Raw genomic sequence first — 19,272 nt, 5'->3', positions numbered from 1 at the left:
TAATTATCTGTAACTATTATCTCACAATATTTGTGTATTATGTGTATATATATGGGTTTTACCGAGTTATAGTTCTAGAAGAACGGTGTATGACACACATTTCCAACTTCAGGACCCGATCCCAGATCGATACAGTCCCGATATGGAGGCGCAAAGGATATTTGATAAGATGTTCGACGTCGATTCGAAAAAGTCTTACATGGTCGATTCGCACGATGATTCGCCGCGGTGCGGCTATGATATTGACGCGTCCGATTGCGACGATAAGGCCTACCATCAGGTACATCGAACGTAGAGCCGATGCTGAACCCTAAACGATTTAGTATACCGCCTCTTTAGTAGAATGCACGCATCGATTTATTTTTGTCAGCTGTTCTTCGTTCGTTGGTTTGCCGTGATTATACATGATGTAGACGCGACATTTTGTGCTCTAAATACAAAAAATCTGGAAATAAGAAAAAAGTTCTTAAGTGCAAGTGGCAACAGCATAAAGCTTGCTTACTGTATATTTACTTTGCGCATTGAATGATTAATTGTGGAAACTAAAGCGCTTTCACAATTAAGCATTATCGGCAGTCAGTGTTAATCGAAATGTCGCTTCTAAATGATGTTTGGTCGGCGTCTCCGCTCGACTATCCAACACGGACGTTTAGGTGTTATATTAATTACGCCTCCCCCTCTTCATTACTAGTCTTTGTTTTATTTTCTCATATCTTCCGACCCTCGGACAATAAGCTTACTATCGAAACGTTTCTCTAGCGTCTAGTTTATGATTTTTGCATGAAGTTCTCTACTATCCATTGTCGAGTCCGGTCCTGCATTTACTACGCATGTCCCTTTCATTCGGATCATTGTTGGAGATTCCTTCATTAGTTGTTGTGGTTAAAATTTTAATCTAAATGTCATAGAAATAAGGTATATCATTGATGTCTATGGAGTTACGGAAGGGCTTGTGCTTTGCCGTCATCCGAGTCATGATTTTATGTTGGGCAGTTATCATTTATGTAGGCTTCAAATACTGTTCGTCATTACGGCTTTGTGCTTAACAGATGATAAAGTCAATCAATCAAAAAAAATAACTAAAATCATTCCCTAGTCTTTCAAATCAAATGGGGTCGTAATAATCCGAAATCAAAAGCAAAAATACGTCGAAAATATACAGAACTATCCATATTCCTTTAAACATAATTCAAACGAGATAAACTAACGTATGTGGTATAATATAGGTGGTTCACAAGAAGGACGGGTCCACGCATCGACCGCGCCTGACTCACGTGTCTGCGGCCGCGCTGAGGCACAAGTACGCTATACTGGAACATGAACTGCGGTTACAAGTAAGTAAAAGTTTGCTCTTTATTTTATTTAAATAATACTTGACAATAATCACATCGCTAATTTTCTTTATTTACTAGCGGCCGTAACTTACATAACTTCGAAGACCACACATTGATATGAATGACCATACATTTAATTTTGTCTAAACAAACCCTACACTAAAGGCCCGCCCTGTCTTCGCTCGATTTAAAAAGTTATTATACAAATAGCCTTTACAATTTTTTGCACATACACCTCTCTTGAATCACACTTCCTATAAAAAATTAAAACCGCAAATACAAAAATAATGTGGGTAGAAAAAAAGGCTAATATTATAGTAATGTATTAATATCTTACAGCTGCTCACGAATACACCAAACAGTGTGATTAACACTGTTCTTTTTCCAGAAATCTTTATCAGAAGAATGCGAAGACCTAGGCGTGGATTCCCCTTCAGCATCGGAACTATTTCCTGAAGCGGAGCTGTTGTTCGCCGCGTCGCCTGCACACGACCACAACACGCAGGACCAGGCACATAACTCACATACGCGTAAGTAGTTCTATATTTTCTTGCAACATCTAATTTTAGTTACAAGTTTACAGTATTTTTCTTGCAACTTGTAATTTATAGATTTGGTTTAAAATTTCTACTATTTCCGTATAATAGCCTTCTATGCATAGTGCATACATCTTCTCGCTTCGCTTCGCTTCGCTTCGCTTCGGTCGCTTCTGTTAAAGCTATCAGGTTCGTGGTCGAATATTGGTCAGAAGAACATTTAAAAAATAGTTATAGGTGAGGTCTTCAAATTAGTGAATCACAATAAAACAAAGATAAAAGAAACACTGTCCTATTATGGGACACCAAATGTTAACTGGAATCACAAATTCTGTTTTTCTATCATGTACATTGTTAGTTATTCTACGAAATCGATTGGTTTGTTTGTTACAGCTCAACCAATACTAACACAAAGCAGTATACCCCAGCCGGACATGGACGATCAGATCGCGACAGATCAGCTGCTTCCCCGCGCGGAACACCTGCACGACGACCGCCACACAGACCTGGGCCTAGGGCTCGAGGACGTGGGCATCGTCACTGTTAGCGAAGACGGCATGCAAGCCACCATCCAGCTTGATCAGGAAGAGTTCGCGCGGTCACATCCCAATACCACCTTCCACAGCGAACCTACTGATGAGGGGGAGGTTAGTGACAATTCAAATCTTTCTTATTATTATAATGTCCCGCTACATGACAATTGACTATGATATGATATGGAGTAACTTTGTATACGTAAACTTTATTTTGTTTTTTCTAGGTACAACAATCATTCACGATAGGTGGGCTAAAGGCCCGACATATAACATCAACTATATTCCACTCAAACCGACCGGCAGGCACCGTGCTTATGACAGCCCCGCAGACCACGGTCATATCACAGGCAACTCCTGAAACTAGCGGGCCACATCACAGTACCATAAAGTACTCGGATATAGACAATATGATCAACTCACTTCCTGGAGGGCACACAAACAACATCAACTTGTCTTCAGTGCTCGTCAAAGACGACGGCCTCTCCAGATTCGACAACATTCTGCACGATTCCAGAGAAATACATCTCACTAACAACACCGCATCGGCCATCGTACATTCGGCCGGACACGTCACACAAGTCATACGACGCGTGTGCTACGACGACAAGCGGGAGCGAGACCACCGCTTCTTGATGGACGAGCCGGACGGACTCATGACCGGCGAGGACGGTAAAATGATGGGAGACGACTCGTCCAGAGACGCCACCCTCGAGTCGATGGGCGGCGACACCACCGGCTCGTCCCCCGACGGGCACGCGGAGATGTTCTGGGACGGCACGACCTCCGCCCGCGCCGACTTCGGCTCGGACAACGACAAGTGCTGCAAGAGTCTATCCGACGACGCGTCCGACTCGTCGGCCGGCGTGGGGCTGGGCGCGCACATGCGCCTGGACTCCGTCATCAAGGAGGCGCGCGGCCACGCCAGCGACGAGGACGGCCCGCCGCTGCGCACGTACCCCGCGCCGCGCTCGCTCAGCGGCAAGACGGCGCCGGGCGCGGACGGCGCGGGCGGCCGGCGCCGCGCCTCGGGCCGCGGCGTGGTCAAGCGCGGCACGTGCCTGTGCTGCGTGGGCGAGAGCGCGCCGCCGCGCCCCAAGAAGCCGCGCCAGCGGAGACCCGCCCTGGACTTCGCCGCGGCCAACTGACTACCGGCTCTAGACTAATCTCTTACTCCCGAGGCTGTGGCTACGAAATAATTACGCGAGAATACCGAGTATATGATGGATATACGAACTGACACGAGATCTCTTCAACTGACACGAGAAACTTCTTAGCTGTACGATTTAATAAACGTTGTTGAAATTGTTTTGTATATAATTTTATAAGTGTAACAGACCGGTAAACGAGTTCGCGATGCGTTGCGATTTTTTTATTATTTTGTTAAAGTTTAATCGATCGATACTTAGCGAGTTCCTTTACGTGTTATTATTTTCTAAGTTGCGTCACCGATAAGTTCAAATTCGTTTTTATTTCTAGTGCGAACTGACGATTTTTCTTTGTATTGTTAAATATTTTTCTTGTAATATATCCATATACATATTTGTATCGATATGTAATTGTATAAAAATGTATTTCTATAGGTTACCTCTGATAGAATTAAGTGTTTCCGTTAGTGAATACAGGCCATACTCAAAATGTGAATTTAATCGTCTTTTAGCGGTGTAGTTGTATTTATAATTTATAAAATAGCCCTTCATAACGATGCTAGACTGATGTTTGAGGTAAACGGTTCGTTTCATTAGCGCGTTGTCGATTCATTCGGAGCCAATATATTTTTGATTTTGAATATTGTAGTATATTCGCATAGCTTTAGTTGGTAAGCGACTTCCATGTGACACAGCACAAAATGAATGACAAAAAGACGATGGGAGCTTTAAACTTCGGGTGATTTGAATTATTTTTGAGATTTCGTTTATCGTAATATTTCGGTGCCAATAGTATTACTTGGCGCGTACTCACCTGTGCTTTACATTACGTTTCCAAAGGGCGTTATTATCGCTGTATTTAATAAATATATTAACATTGAATAGTAGCAATGTGTTAAGCTAGTGTGAATTTGATATCTATAGTGTAAAACATGTAAATAAACTTTTGATCCCCAATTTTTGTTTAGGGGACCGTCTAGTCACTATTGTACCGATATGATATAGTGTGTATGTGTTGTGTGGGCCGATAGTCCCACGGCCGGTCGCAGGCTTACCGGACTGGCTTTGAGCCGTTGATTATTCATTTTCCATGCAGTATTCTACAGCTTGTGTATATAAAAGCCATATAGTGCGATGAGAAATAAAATGTTTCCCGTGTCTCGTATAACCGACAGTTTTTATCGAATAAAAATACGCAAAATTCTACACGTTAGATGCAAGATTCATTCCGAATTTGTAAATAGTGAGGAGGGGGGAGTGTTTAAATTTTAGTGAATTTAGTGAGTTCCGACCTGTATTGGGTCGTATAGTGAAAATTGTAACTGGGAATAAATTTTTGTGCACTCATTGGGTGGCGTTCCCATAGTTCAACTTAATTTAGAGTTAAGGTGGAAGTTAGTGTACGAGGGCACCGGTACTATACCGTCGCCGGCTGTCCACGCTAAAGGCACTAAAATTAACCAATCCAATGTTACGACTTACGTATATTATTCTGAGAGTTTTTGAAACCTATGTATTATTTCGTTTAAAAGAAAAAAAATCTGCCATTTCTAAAAGTAAGGTTCAAATTTTTTATATATTCCAGCATGTTGTTATTGTTCATAAATATTGTAGGTAGCGTACCTCCGATATTATTGTCTGACGAAAATTACAGTATTGCAGATGCGTTTTTGTTATATTTTTCACTTAGAAGTTTAAATTTATTAGCTGTAAAGGGAAACTAATAATTAATGTTTAGGAGTTTCATCATTATTTTTTAATTAAACAGATTGTGTTTTTGTGATTACTGTAAACATTATTTTTAAAGTGCTACAGAAAAAATGATCATTAAAACTTATCTATTAAACATTTAATGCTTTTATTTTAAACCTTAATGACTAAATACTTATAACAATAATGCATAATAGAGACTAAGATAAAAGAAAATGTGGAAAAACTTAAAATATTTAATATCAAATTATAGCTATTCAGTCTTTACAAAATTACTACAAATACCTTTATAGATACAAGAACCGTAAAACGGCTGCAACAATAAGCAGATAGATTCAAGAAATGTCTGGACGAACTACCAATCATAAGACATTTTTTAATATTTCTATTAGAAACATTAATAGTTGGAATAATGCATCATAAGAATAATAGACAGTTATATCCTTAATTTTGCTTGCATCGGGTATTTTTAAGGTAAGTAAATCTATTAAATTCGCAAGAAGAAATAACGTTGACATAATCCAGATACTACCTAATTAAACTAGGTATGTAAGGCTTCATTCATTTGACCACTTTCGCTTATCCATAATTTTTCTCATTACCGAAAGAACTTCGATTCTAAACTCGAGTCTCTCATTCTCACTATACTTGACGACGGTAGGCAACAATGAAGCAAAGAACGCTTCGTCCTCATTCATTACTCTTGGATTATCACTTTCATCTACTTCAATAAAATCTATATCAGCACTCATAGATTCTACGTCATTCATAGATCTTTTCTTCTTCTTTTTATCTTTATTCAAGTCTAACGAAAATATACGTTTTGATTTCCTTCTTGTGGTAGGGCTCTCTTCGCTCATGTAGTACTCACCGGAATTCAACTCACCGAAGTCATTTCGCTTCGACTTCTTTTGACTGTAAGTGCTTTCGATGGCACAGAAATTATTCGGTTTCGAGATATTTTTCTCGATAGTGCTTGGTTCGTAGCTCTCCGATGATTCGGGTGATTGCGGTTCAGCGTCAGCTTCCTGCTTCATAAAAGGGATTTCTTCATTCGCTTCGTTGCTGAATTCGGTAGGTTCGACAACTATTTGCTCTGGTGTTATTTTAGTAAGGAATTTTAGATGATCGTACAAAAGGTATCGTCTTTTTGGCCGCCCCATTTTAGTTTTAAGTGATTTTACAAATGTGTCCCTTATGTTCGTCCATTTGTGCAAAATGTGTTCACCTGTAATGAAAGTTAATTGTTAGTATGTAAAATACACTGCAGTGTATGATGCTGACAAAATAAGTAGGTAGCTAATTTGGTAAGTAAATAATTTAACCATGCTTATATAAATAACAATCTCGAAGCAGCATTAAAAAGTAATCCCGTACTTAATTCTGCTCAAATATGAATGTCATAAACGCTTATTATTGTAAACAGATTTAAATAAAAATAAACACAATGAAATCTCGTACGACAAAACATCTCGTACGATTTTGCGCAGTGAGAACACTCCCTAACTCCTAATGATCCGACAAGCCGACAACGTCACGGTACGCAGTGGAATGACGCAACTTACGTTCTCTTTAGTACCTAACTACATATTTATAGAAGTTTAATTTGTCTTACTCCTAAGATCACACGATTGTAATAAACGCCTAAGACTTAATAAAAATTCTGAGCAATGTTTATTTCCGTTACCTGTCAGTCTTTTTTCTTCCGGCGTCATATTTTCGTATCCCTCCTCCAACATAGCAAATATTTCCTCCCAAGCTAGTCTCCTTTCCACTCGATCTTTATAATTCTCTGTAGTTTTGTCCCACAAACATGGTCTATCCTTAACACCTTCGATTAACTGTATCACATTGTATTTAAATTCCTTCATTTTGGTTATAACTCAACAACGATACGAACAAAAACACTGTTTACACTCCCTCGTCTGACACGTCACTACGGTAACGCTGATTCTCGGATCGGACGGTATCGTGGCGTCTCTTTCTAGTTACTCATGAATAAAAGAGTGAGAGCATTGCACCGAGGTCACCGACATCACGCCGATTCGCGCCGTGCCTCGCGTAGCTCTGTCGTACATCAGCGATGGATCGGACGTTGCGGTAACTTCCCTTGCATTTATGAATCTTGTGCATGCGACTACGACATTCCTATTGTTCGGTAGAATCTCTTATCCGCAATATGAAGATTAGGTAGGTACCTATTTTAACTCAGTTTTCTAAGTCTAACAACCACTTACTTAATGTTTAAACGTTAACTTGTTTCCAAATATAACTCAGGCAAAACTGGTAAAATTAGAGGGCATTAAAATAATACTACTAATATTTTAGACGAGACGGGAACGAACCGGCCTAGACCAAATATGGCAGACTAATAAAGATTCATCTTTGCCGTCTCATGTGGTAAAAAATAATGTAAGGTCATTTTTTTTTACGAAACGGGCTTTAAAATGTATAGGTACTATAGAATATAATAATAACAGAATTAATTAAAATAGGTACAGGTACAGAAAAAGTTTGCCAGGTAGCAACTACTAAACTAGATTTAGTAGTTACTAGGATAAAAAACGTTAGATAAAGGTTTATCAATACCATCACTAACCTACCATCATTTCATATCAATTACGATCAGCTAGAATTTCGATGTACTCATTTAAGTGAACAATATTCTGTAATACATTTTAATAACATAGGTAAACCTAACTTACCTACAAGATTCTGGGGAGTACACGATAAAATTCGAAACTCGTTTAATTTTGTTACGATTACAAGGTAATTTAAGACGAATTAATAAATTTTAAAAGAAGTTAATTTATTTCTTACTAACTTAATTTTGAAGTAATACCTCATTTTGCTTAAAAACCGAAACGTCAAAATTTCGCGCCAATCTTAGACAGGCGGCAATAGAGTTTCAGGACTTTTCCGTGTATCGATCGTACTGCGCGCGCATTTCAACTGACGTTAGACCAGTGTGTGAAAAAAAATTATACCAACGTCGATTCCGAGGTTATTTTATCATTTTATACGATAGCATTCATATCGTTATACTTTTAATCGGATTTAATTGTTCTATTTTAGACGACAGACGGGATTAGTTTGGTATTTACATTCGTCCTTTGGATATGCTGTTTTAATTTTTTACGTGAAATTCGCCGGTTGGTGACTCAAGGTTTGTCGCATTATTTATTAAATTCTTGTGTTGTATATTTAATATAAATGTAAGTAATCGTGTCTATTGTGTTTGTGGCTATATATTTCTCTTGTCATGGTAAACATATGTGCAAGATGTCACCATAATACATTACATCAGCTGATCGATAACGCTAATAGCTTTTCATCCTCAATAGAGCGGTTTCCTACTAACCTATATCCTTTTATTAATGGATATATAGTACCTGTATAAATACTACAAACCTTTTAGTTTAAATACCTGGTAAAGATTATCATTTTACGGTAAGTAGATATTATGTATTAATAAAATACGAGCATTACGTGTTTGATATATTTATTGACAGAGAATGCCAAATCGTTATATGATTAATATATGGCATCTACCATAGAGTAGAAGGAGTTTAGGTGGAGTTTAGGTTCACCACATTTCTCCCCTCCTAACCTCTTAGCTGTTCTGCTGAATATAAGATGCAGCCAACACCTGGTTGAGGTGTCGGCGCCAGACATCGCCGTTGTCGGTGCGGATCTCATAATGAAGTCGGCCTAGACGTCTTGTGATAGTACCAAACTGCCAACGGTGCGAAGCACTCGTGTAGTCACGGGCCTGTACACGTTCGCCGACTTCCAACTGTCTGACCTTGATCTCTTGATGTTTTGATGTAGTTTCCTTATGGGTGTTTAGAAACATGCAGTGTAATGCTGTTCGAACTTCTCTTCCAAACATTAACTGATAAGGTGTCTGACCATTCAAGTTTGGTGTCCGTCTGAGGCGAGTTTTTACCATAACAAGTTTCTCTTGAAGATTACCCCTTTCTCCCTCTAAGCTTCGTAAGATTCTCTTGACTGTTTGTACGTATCGTTCAGCTTGTCCATTGGTTGCAGGGTGGTATGGAGCAGAGGTTTTGTGCGAAATCATACAGTCTTTTAGAAATTTTTCGAACTCTCCCGATACGAATTGTCGGCCATTGTCTGAGACAAGGAGTAGAGGTGTTCCATAGGTGCAAAATAGTTCTTTCAATTTTTGGATGCACCAAGAGCTTGTCGTTGATTTAGTAGGTATAATCTCTGTCCATTTCGAAAATGCGTCTACAACTATTAAAAGATAGTATCCGTAAACAGGTCCGGCAAAATCAATATGAAGCCTTTGCCAGGGGCCCTTTGGGTGTTCCCAGTGGTGTAGTGGTGCTTTCTCTGGTTCATTTTGTTGTAATCTACATGTTCTACAGGACTTAACTTTTGTTTCGATATCATTGTCAATTCCTTTCCAGTATACAAAACTGCGGGCCAGTAGCTTCATTTTCACAATGCCCGGGTGACCGAGGTGTAGTTCGTCCAGCACTCGTTCGCGTAATGTTTTTGGGATTAAGACTCGCGTTCCTCTTAGTATACATCCATCTTGTAAAGTAAATTCATTATCATTGTAACCGAGCGTTTTAAGTGATCGGCCAGTTTGTAATGCGAGTACTAATGGTGTATAATCGGAATCAATACTTGTCTCTTTCGCTATGATATTTGGGTTGACATCAATGGTATGTATTTGTTGAAGTTGAAAGCTGTAATTCTGGTCCATTTTGTTTGCCTTTGTGTTTTCTACTGGGAACCTGGATAGGTAATCTGCATTTGAGTTGTTAGGCGAAGTTCTGTATTCAATGTTGTAGTCAAATCCAGATAAGAAATGAGCGTAGTGGAATAATCGCATTGTACTCATTGCTGGTAACGTTTGATGTGGGTGGAAAATTATTGTCAGTGGTTTATGGTCTGTCACTAGGATAAATTTTCTACCGTAACAATAATAAAAGAACTTCTTCAATCCCCAGTATATGGCAGTAGCTTCTTTGTCAATTTGGCTGTACTTCTTCTCGCTATCCGATAGTGTTCTGGAAGCGAATGCTATCGGTCTTTCTGATCCATCTGGAAGTCTATGTGATAGTACTGCTCCGATTCCCAGTGGAGATGCGTCTGTTGCAAGAACCAAGGGCCTCTTGGGATCAAAATGTATAAGTACTCTTTCGCTTAGAATTTCTTTTTTAATGTGTATAAAGCTCTGTTCGCATTCTGTAGACCATCGAAAACTAGATTCTTTCTTGAGTAAGTTGTTCAGTGGATTCGTGATCGATGATAGGTTGGGTATAAATTTGTTGTAAAAATTTGCCATTCCAAGAAATGTCCTCAATTCTGCGGTGTTGACTGGGCGTTCTGTTTTAATTATTGCGTTAATCTTTTCTCTGTTTTTGTGTAGACCTTCTTTGTCGATAGTGTGTCCCAAATAGTCGATGCTTGTTTTGAAAAAGTGGCACTTATTTTTGTTTACTCGTAGGTTACTTTCTTTTAGTTTGTCTAACACGAGCTTAAGTCTCTGTAGTAATTGTTCTTTGTTGATGCCTTGAATGATGATGTCATCAAAGAAACATTTTACACCTTCGAGATCTTGAAGGAGTTTATCCATAAATTTCTGCCAAAGGCTCGGCGCGACCTTAACGCCGAACATTAGGCGGTTCACCTTAAAAGTGCCTCGATGCGTACTTAGTGTTTGTAGCATTGCGCTTTCTTCATCCATTGTCATGTTGAGATATGCCTGGGTGATGTCGAGTGTACAGAATAGTTTACCTCCGTTCATCTCTGCAAATATATCTTCTATCATAGGTATTGGATATTGTTCATCTTGTATGACTTTATTTAGTGTAACTTTATAATCAGCGCACAATCGGATACTCCCATTCGGTTTGACAACTGGTACCACTGGAGTACCCCAATCAGAGTGGTCGACTTTCGTGATGACACCCTGTTTGCATAGTCGCTCGATCTCTTCATCCACTTTGGTTTTTAAAGCGTACGGTATTCTACGTGGTTTGATAAAAATTGGTCTTGTGTTTTCTTGTAGATTTAGGTGTCCTCTGTAATTGGGTATTTCGCCTAAGTCGGATCGAAATACTGATGTCTTGTAAAGTTCCAAAAGCTGGTCTAATTCTAGATTTTCTGATTGCTGTAAAGTTTTTATATCTGCTAAATTTAGAGTTTCGAGTTCTTTCATCCAACTCCGGCCAAAAACGGGGTCAACGTTGTTGTTGATGAGGTATAATTTACCGTGGAATTCTTTTCCTTGGCATCTGCATTGAACGTATGCAACACCTGCAGGTTCGATTACTTCGCCGGTATATGTTTTGAGTTTTATATTAGTTTTAAAGATTCTTTTGCCGATTTTCAATTTTCTGTAGTCTCGTAATGACATAGAAGTAAGTGTGGCTCCAGTGTCAAATTCCATTTTTATCTTAGCATGTTCAATGTGTACCGTTATCATGTATTTTTCGGATGTTTCACCAGATATAACATTAATATCATTCCATTCATCATCATCGCTTATCGCTGAGTCGTTTAATTGATTTATATCCGGTGTAGTCTTACTGGGCTTCGCATCTGAGCGCCGTTGTAGACACACACTAGCTAAGTGTCCGACCTTCTTGCATTTATAGCATGTTATGTTTATAGCGCTACATTTCTTGGTTTCGTGTCCGTCAAAATGGCGGGTGGAAAGTCATGAAATCGAATGAAACGTGCTCTATTATTTTGTAGTGTTTTGGTAGTATTTAGTAGCTAAGCAAAAATATTTAGTAGTATTACCAATACGATATGAAACGAAAAACAAAATCCGCCGCCAAGCTGATGTCTGGTTGGCGGGTGGTAATTGAACGGCGTGAAATGCTTTACATTTTTATATGTCAGATTTTAGTAGTCTATTGGTAGGTAAATAAAATAACATTAATCTTATCTACGTGCTAATAGTTTACAAATTAAAGGCATCACACACACTACATCGAGTACGCCTACGCATATTATCACAGCAATGTTTACTTAACAGGTTTATAAGAGATTTCAAATTTAAAGCTCGTTCATTCAATGTAGGTACTATTTTTTTTATTTAACATTATTATATAATTTAATATATTCGTTTTTTATTAGTGTAAAACAACGGTAACATAAATTATAAAAAATACTCCTCCAGACTAATAACAATGACACTCGTAAGTAACATTGCTGTGATAATATGCGTAGGCGTACTCGATGTAGTGTGTGTGATGCCTTTAATTTGTAAACTATTAGCACGTAGATAAGATTAATGTTATTTTATTTACCTACCAATAGACTACTAAAATCTGACATATAAAAATGTAAAGCATTTCACGCCGTTCAATTACCACCCGCCAACCAGACATCAGCTTGGCGGCGGATTTTGTTTTTCGTTTCATATCGTATTGGTAATACTACTAAATATTTTTGCTTAGCTACTAAATACTACCAAAACACTACAAAATAATAGAGCACGTTTCATTCGATTTCATGACTTTCCACCCGCCATTTTGACGGACACCTTGGTTTCGTGATTTAAACCACAGCGGAAACATTTCCCTTTTAAATCTCTTGGTGTGATTCCTCTAAAAGGAGATTTTTTTGAATTATTGTAGGAATCAGTGGAAATTTTATTGATATTGTCACTACTTGGTTGTTCATTCGGAAGCATTGATGTATTTTCTGCTTTACTCATTTCAATAGATGTTGCAATCTGTGTCAGGTGTTTAAATGTACATACTGTTCGGTCTTGTAAAATTTTTGTACGTGCGTCGCTATCTTTCAATCCTCTTATGAGTTGAAGAGATAAAAAGCTTTCTGAAATGTTTTTCTGGCAGTGTTGACATTTAAATTCGCAGTTGGTAGTGAGCTTTTTTAAATCTGCGGCGTATTGCGCTACTGTTTCATCCGATTTTTGAGTTCTCGATATAAATTTATGTTGTAGAACCCATTTGCTAGGTTTTGGGTCTAAGTAGTCGTCAAGTGTTTCAGTAATTTCGTTAAATGTCTTATTCAATGGTTCGTCTGGTGCTATTAAATCACATAATTTTTCATGGAGTTCTGGTGATAATGTAGACAGAAGAATATTTGTCTTCATGTGGGGCTCAGTAATTTCATTAAGTCTAAAGTACACTTCCAGACGTTTTTTAAAGTTATTGAACGTTTCTGATTCATGTAAAGGATTAAATTGTATTTTTGGTATAATCTTATGGTATTGGTATATTCTATGTTGGTCTTCCTGTCGCTGACCTTGAATAATGGTTTTTTTTGTTAAAAGTTTTGATACTAAAATAGTGTGAAGTTCTTCGAATTCGTAGCCGTAATTTTGTTCGTGTAAATACGCTGTTTCATCGTTATCATCTATGGTTTTGTTTTCTATCTTCTCTTGTAACTCTCGCAGTGCTGTTATGGTGTCCTTCAAGGCTGCGGAGCGAGCGGTGATGTCCTCGTCAGACATCGTCGCCCTCTGCTCGATGTAGGTATCGAGTCTGGTGAGCATCCCACGTAGGGTGCTCCGTTTTTTACGTAGCTTTTCCATTTAGGTTCAGTTTTTCCTCGTCGCCAATATTATGTATTAATAAAATACGAGCATTACGTGTTTGATATATTTATTGACAGAGAATGCCAAATCGTTATATGATTAATATATGGCATCTACCATAGAGTAGAAGGAGTTTAGGTGGAGTTTAGGTTCACCACAGTAGACTTCTACAACCTTGGTAATAGCATAGATAGTAGATTACTTAATATTTCAATGGTTGATTGAAACATAACTTGTCGGTACATAGGTACTGAAAATGTACCTGGAAATCATTTGTGTATGTGTATTTCAAGTAAGATACGTAAATACAAGTTTAGTCTTACGCCTGTTTTAAAGAGCATATGTTACTTAAATAAAAAATGCTATAACATTTTTGTCAGGCACTAAAACCGTATTACCCGTTATTGTAGTCAAAACGGCGTTTGATAGATACATTAAAATTAACTCATAAGTCTCAATAAAATAATAACAATACATTTGTTAAAAGATTTTTTTCCATTTCCAATATTTTTTAAGGTTAAATTGTGAAAGGCACTTTCGTTACGCGCTCTACAATTTAGACTTCCGAGTCTAAGCCATTTTATAGTTCTATGTGAGGTAACCTAGGTAGGTATATAGGTTATGCTTTCTTAGAAATGACTGACTTTAAAGTTTTACATTCATTTATACTACTTAGGTCTACATTACCTATACGCAAGTTGACTATAGAGCTTTTAGAATGCTAAGCACTTGAAATGATTTCTACCTGCCTTTCTACACAAACAATACATAAACCTATGTCTTAACTTTAACTTACTACCGAGAGAGACACCAATAATTATAATTTGCTGCCATTCCACCAGACTTATCCTATTCACATTTATATTTTCCTCTACATATATATTTAAAAGGCCTCAACAGCAAATGCAATTGATAAGAGACAATAAACAAATGTTACACAATACGATGCATGCTCCGTTCGTACCTAATTGCCACTATCGATTATGTTTACCCTTGACAACGTTCGTTATTTATAGAAACACCCATTTCCAACGACCGACACTAACTTATTGCAGTCTTATCAATTTTATAAACGCGTAAATAGGGACTACTTTGTAGTCGTATCAAAAGCTGGACTTTAGCTTTTATGTATTTTGCTTATTATTTTAGATTTATTTCACTACGGAAGGTCTATTGTGAACTAATTTTAAACTAGATATCGAGTCGTTCTCCTTTATTTTGATTTAATAAACTAATCAGTAACCGAACTATCTAGCTATCTGATGATACTTGGTTAAGAAATACGGTTGATACAAGGCTAATACCATATAGATCGAGAGTGTTGCACTCTTTGCAATGTTTATAACAGTTTCTTAATCATTCATTTGAATAAAAAAATATCCACACGTTTAAAACTTGTATGCATTCATACTCATATCTATCGCTTTATTTCGATGAATCATCGTTGTTTACCCGATTCTCTGATTTTTCATTCTATTCATATTTACATAGCACAAACGACTTGACGTGTGTAAATATTTTGTACTATCGTAAGTTTTTCGAATGACAAACGTGTAAATCATATTCGCACATACCGAAATTCTTATATCAAATAGCCTTCTAGCTATAAGTATGCGGAAAATCTCTCCATAACAGAACCGGCTGTTAAAACTGCGTATTCATACACACACACAATATCAAGCCTTTTACCAATAGAGATAGGCAGAGACCAAATCCTTACAAACTTCCCTTGCCTCAATCACTTCCATACATCTTTTCACACTGTATACCTATACTACGCATAGGGGTAAGCAGACCCAAGATTTTTTTTGTTAATGTTCATGGTGATCCTGGCTCTACGCCTAATTCCGTCAATAACACAGTATATTAAATGGAATATATGAAAAAATATTTTAAAGTCGTATTTTTTCGACTGCTAAGTAACCATGTTGAAAACACTGAATTAGTTGTGCAAAACCGACAAGCAAGTTCTGCCAGACACAAGAAACTGTTACTTGTTGTAAAATATCATGCTGCATATTACTTGTGCAGAATGTGGACGGTATGCGTGCCAGGATGGGCAGCGGCTGTGGTGGCCGGCGCTCTGTTCCTGTACAGCAGCATGGACGTTGCCTACTTCGCTAGGATGATGTACACCGTCGCTAAAGCGCGCTACTTCAAGAAGAAGGTCTGCATACTTGGGACTACGGAAGTTGATGGTAAGCGATGATATTTACACTATCAGTTTTAATTGCGAAGAGTTCGAGCTTTTCTATAAACGTTCTTATACAGCTCCCATGATGAACCCTAATCATTTAAAGCAAGCCTCTTTCCCTTTTATGAAACCCTGTTTTCGCCAACAGGCGTTGGTGGGTCGGCATTGATGATTAACAAATCAATTTAGAGACCTAACCTAAAGCTTTAAATTTTTTGGTAGTTGATAAATACCTAAAAATCGTGTTACATAGATGGGGGAGGGTTTGGTTGAATTGTTAAGTTATTCTTACAATGCTATTTTATGTATTCCAGCATGGTGTCTAATTAACGATATAGACACGCTGCTCTACCATATGAACAACGCCCGCTATCTCCGAGAGCTGGACTTTGCGCGAGCAGACTTTTACGAACGAACAGGCCTGTACGCCAACATCAAGGTGGCAGGTGGATCCGTGGTGCAAGCCGCTGCTACCATCAGATATAGGCGGTTTTTGAAACCGTTTACCAAGTTTACTATTACTTCTAAAGTAAGTTATTTTATATATTTATGTTTATATATTCATAAATTCAAGCCTTTTTCGAATTGGGGAAAAGCAGATACTAAAGAACTCTACAGACTTCTACCGGTCTTGTCATACATGACTGCCGGTTACGATTCGTATAGTCATGTTAAAGTTCTATTGCTGTTGATGATAATTTCTAAAAGTTTTACAAACAATTTACGTGCTTCATTTTTAGACCCTCCTAAGTTTTTAATCAGAAACTATCGTGACAGAACACAAAGTCTTTTTAAAATTTTCAGGAATAAGATAACCATCAGATAGAAGTTTCGAACTGGAATCCGCGTCAATACCTTTCTATTCACAGATCTTTTAAAACTTCAGAGCAAATAATAATTAATTTTCCACATCCACTTAAAATTTCTGTAAGTTTTTACCCTACAGATTTTTCTTTATTTCCTTCAAGGCAATCTACTGGGACGACAAGACAGTATTCATGGAGCACGAGTTCGTCGGCCCGGGTGGGTTCGTGCACGCGGTGGCGGTGTGCCGGCAGCGCGTCATCGACACCTCGGCCGCTGCCATCGCCGAGCTGCTGCTACAGCTGCACTGCGGCGGCACCTGCCGACAGCCGCCAGGGAAGATGCCGCCTGAGGTAAAGACTCTTATGAAATCGGCAGGATCAACCAAGCCTCCCTTGATATCCATAATTCAAGCAATATTAGCAAGCCAAGGATTAGATACAATAAAAACTTTCTTTGGACATTAAAGGAATCCTTATACTTGAGCATTTCATATTATGATGTTTTGCATTGTTTGTTCCAATCATTTGGAGGGGTAAGTTCCGGAACAAGATTAGCGTTAGCTCTAACTGCTTCTCTTACGACAAAAGCGGCATGTAGAAATCGATTTGACAATATCAGTCCAATTTTTATAATTTTATGAGTCTTGCCACCGTTAAGACACCTGGCTATAGTTCTTGTCAAACAAGGTAACTAACAATTTGTCTGAAATCTTCCAGTTGGAGCTTTGGGTGCAATGCAACGAACTGAGTTCAGCCAGGCTTCGAGCACCGACTGCTCCATTACCAACACTAGACGCAACCCAAAACATTGGCGCCGGCGAAATGGTCACAGCGACCGAGTGAAGCTATCCCTTTCACTCCCCGGGCGAGCACGCCCTGCACTCCAAGAGCGAGTGAGACAGCAACAGGGGGTACTCGCGCGAGCAGTGAAATATTGGTCAGTGTGCGCGCGGACGCCGTGCGGTGCAGACGTCTGTAAACGATTGCAGATCAAATACGTTATTTAAAAGTGTGCTTGTTGAACGACTTTTCAAGCTATATCCGTGGGATAGGCAGAGGTGCTTCTGTATAACGTAAATATGTCTATATTTATAAGTGTTTAAACTTAAAATTCTGAATCTTATGAAATGTATTGTTGATTTGTGTTTTAAAAAATATTTTGTCTGTGTTGAATTGTGCTAGTCGTGATGAAATAAATGTCGAATCATGTCTTTTTTTAATACTATTTATGAGTTTATTGTATTATTTATTAATTCTTTGTTGTGAGCTTATTGTAAAAGCAAATAAACTTGGGACTTTATGATATCAAAAAAGCTAGCGTCCCTGTAAGATATTAATTATGAAATTATTCTCATTTAATTGTTGTATTCGGTTATATTCATGTAACTCTACCTGCTATTAACTATATAGTCAAACTATGTGATCCTCTAGCTAAGCTAGGTTTAAAATAACTATAATACAAGTGTACACATTGAGAACATTATCAATCACTTTTAACTTACCATCGAACGGCCATATACTAAAATTTCAACATATTTGAAAAATCACTTGAAATATAGAGTTTCTTACTGCCTGACACATGACGACAGAGAAAGGGCTTTCTTGTCCCCAAAATCATTTTATAAGATAACCAAAATCTTATATTTCTAACTTCATGTCGTCCCTAGAAATGTCAAGACCTCTTTCAAATACCAATACTTGCCTTAAAACTGGTCAGTATTGAGAGATATTTTCAACAATTCTTTAGATCAAAAATTAAGGAAATAGAAAGCGGTTTTATCTCCTTACTATTGATAAAAAGAACTTTGCAAGTCGGAATGGGTTTGTAATAAGTGAAATTAACATTTTTGGATCAATATTGTCGTATTGTGTCTTGTTTTCTCTACGATTTCAATGTGTACACTTAAGACTTCAACTAATAAATGTATATAATTTATGATTATTGTCATTATCTTATTATGTAGTACAAATAAAGTTTAAAATGAGTTACGAAGGCTTTCATTCACGATTGATGAAATTATAATAATAATAACTTATATTATATAACTGCACGTTTGGCGCAGTGGTTTAAGCGGTCACCTCGCCGCAACAACCGTAGCGCCGCGTGTGGTGGGTTCGAATCCCACCCGGGACAAATCTTTGTGTGATGAGCACGAGTATTTTTTCTGAGCCTGGATGTTAAGTATCTATGCCATCAAAAACATTCTGTAAAAACCTCAAGTCTCGCCGTAAAAAGTGGTGAGATCTATATAATACCAAGTCGATTAATCTATTTAGTCTCTACTTAAAGGACCTTCTGTCTTAAGTTATTACGTATGTTATTATCATGCCAATTTAAAAAAAAGTACCTTTAAAACAAATAGACCGACCTGGTCATCGCATGATTTGATTATTAGTATGTATCACACTACACAGCACGACGAGAAGTTAATGCTCCTGAAATGTTAATGGCGAATT

The 19,272-nt window shown here is 37.9% G+C and overlaps 3 protein-coding genes across 4 annotated transcripts in view; 2 read left to right on the top strand and 1 right to left on the bottom strand.

The window, feature by feature from the left end:
• LOC142983822 (uncharacterized) overlaps positions 1 to 5,399 on the top strand; it is a 31,227-nt gene extending 25,828 nt beyond the window's left edge. The window contains exons 13-16 of one of the 2 annotated variants that reach the window (XM_076130920.1): positions 1,227 to 1,334; positions 1,723 to 1,864; positions 2,264 to 2,517; positions 2,631 to 5,399. In XM_076130920.1, coding sequence (XP_075987035.1) covers positions 1,227 to 1,334; positions 1,723 to 1,864; positions 2,264 to 2,517; positions 2,631 to 3,551 — 1,425 coding nt within the window. In that variant the 3' untranslated portion in view covers positions 3,552 to 5,399. The other variant, XM_076130921.1, reaches the window with a different exon arrangement.
• LOC142983823 (uncharacterized) lies at positions 5,393 to 7,290 on the bottom strand. The gene is made up of 2 exons (XM_076130922.1): positions 6,949 to 7,290; positions 5,393 to 6,489 (listed from the first exon to the last, which is right to left on the bottom strand). Exons 1-2 carry the CDS (start codon positions 7,130 to 7,132, stop codon positions 5,819 to 5,821), a joined length of 855 nt encoding a protein of 284 aa, XP_075987037.1. The 5' UTR covers positions 7,133 to 7,290; the 3' UTR covers positions 5,393 to 5,818.
• A 937-nt stretch (positions 7,291 to 8,227) lies between these two features.
• On the top strand, positions 8,228 to 18,804 carry LOC142983860 (protein THEM6-like). Its single transcript, XM_076131011.1, has 5 exons — positions 8,228 to 8,427; positions 15,847 to 16,013; positions 16,324 to 16,538; positions 16,978 to 17,166; positions 17,533 to 18,804. The coding sequence occupies exons 2-5, from the start codon at positions 15,848 to 15,850 to the stop codon at positions 17,656 to 17,658; spliced, it is 696 nt and encodes a 231-aa protein (XP_075987126.1). The 5' UTR covers positions 8,228 to 8,427; position 15,847; the 3' UTR covers positions 17,659 to 18,804.
• The last annotated feature ends 468 nt before the right edge of the window (positions 18,805 to 19,272 follow it).

Source organism: Anticarsia gemmatalis, chromosome 25 (assembly GCF_050436995.1).
Source record: "Anticarsia gemmatalis isolate Benzon Research Colony breed Stoneville strain chromosome 25, ilAntGemm2 primary, whole genome shotgun sequence".
Classification (NCBI taxonomy): Eukaryota; Metazoa; Arthropoda; class Insecta; order Lepidoptera; family Erebidae; genus Anticarsia; species Anticarsia gemmatalis.
Note: the sequence above shows the minus strand (reverse complement) of the source record. Positions and strands in the feature narration are given on the sequence as shown.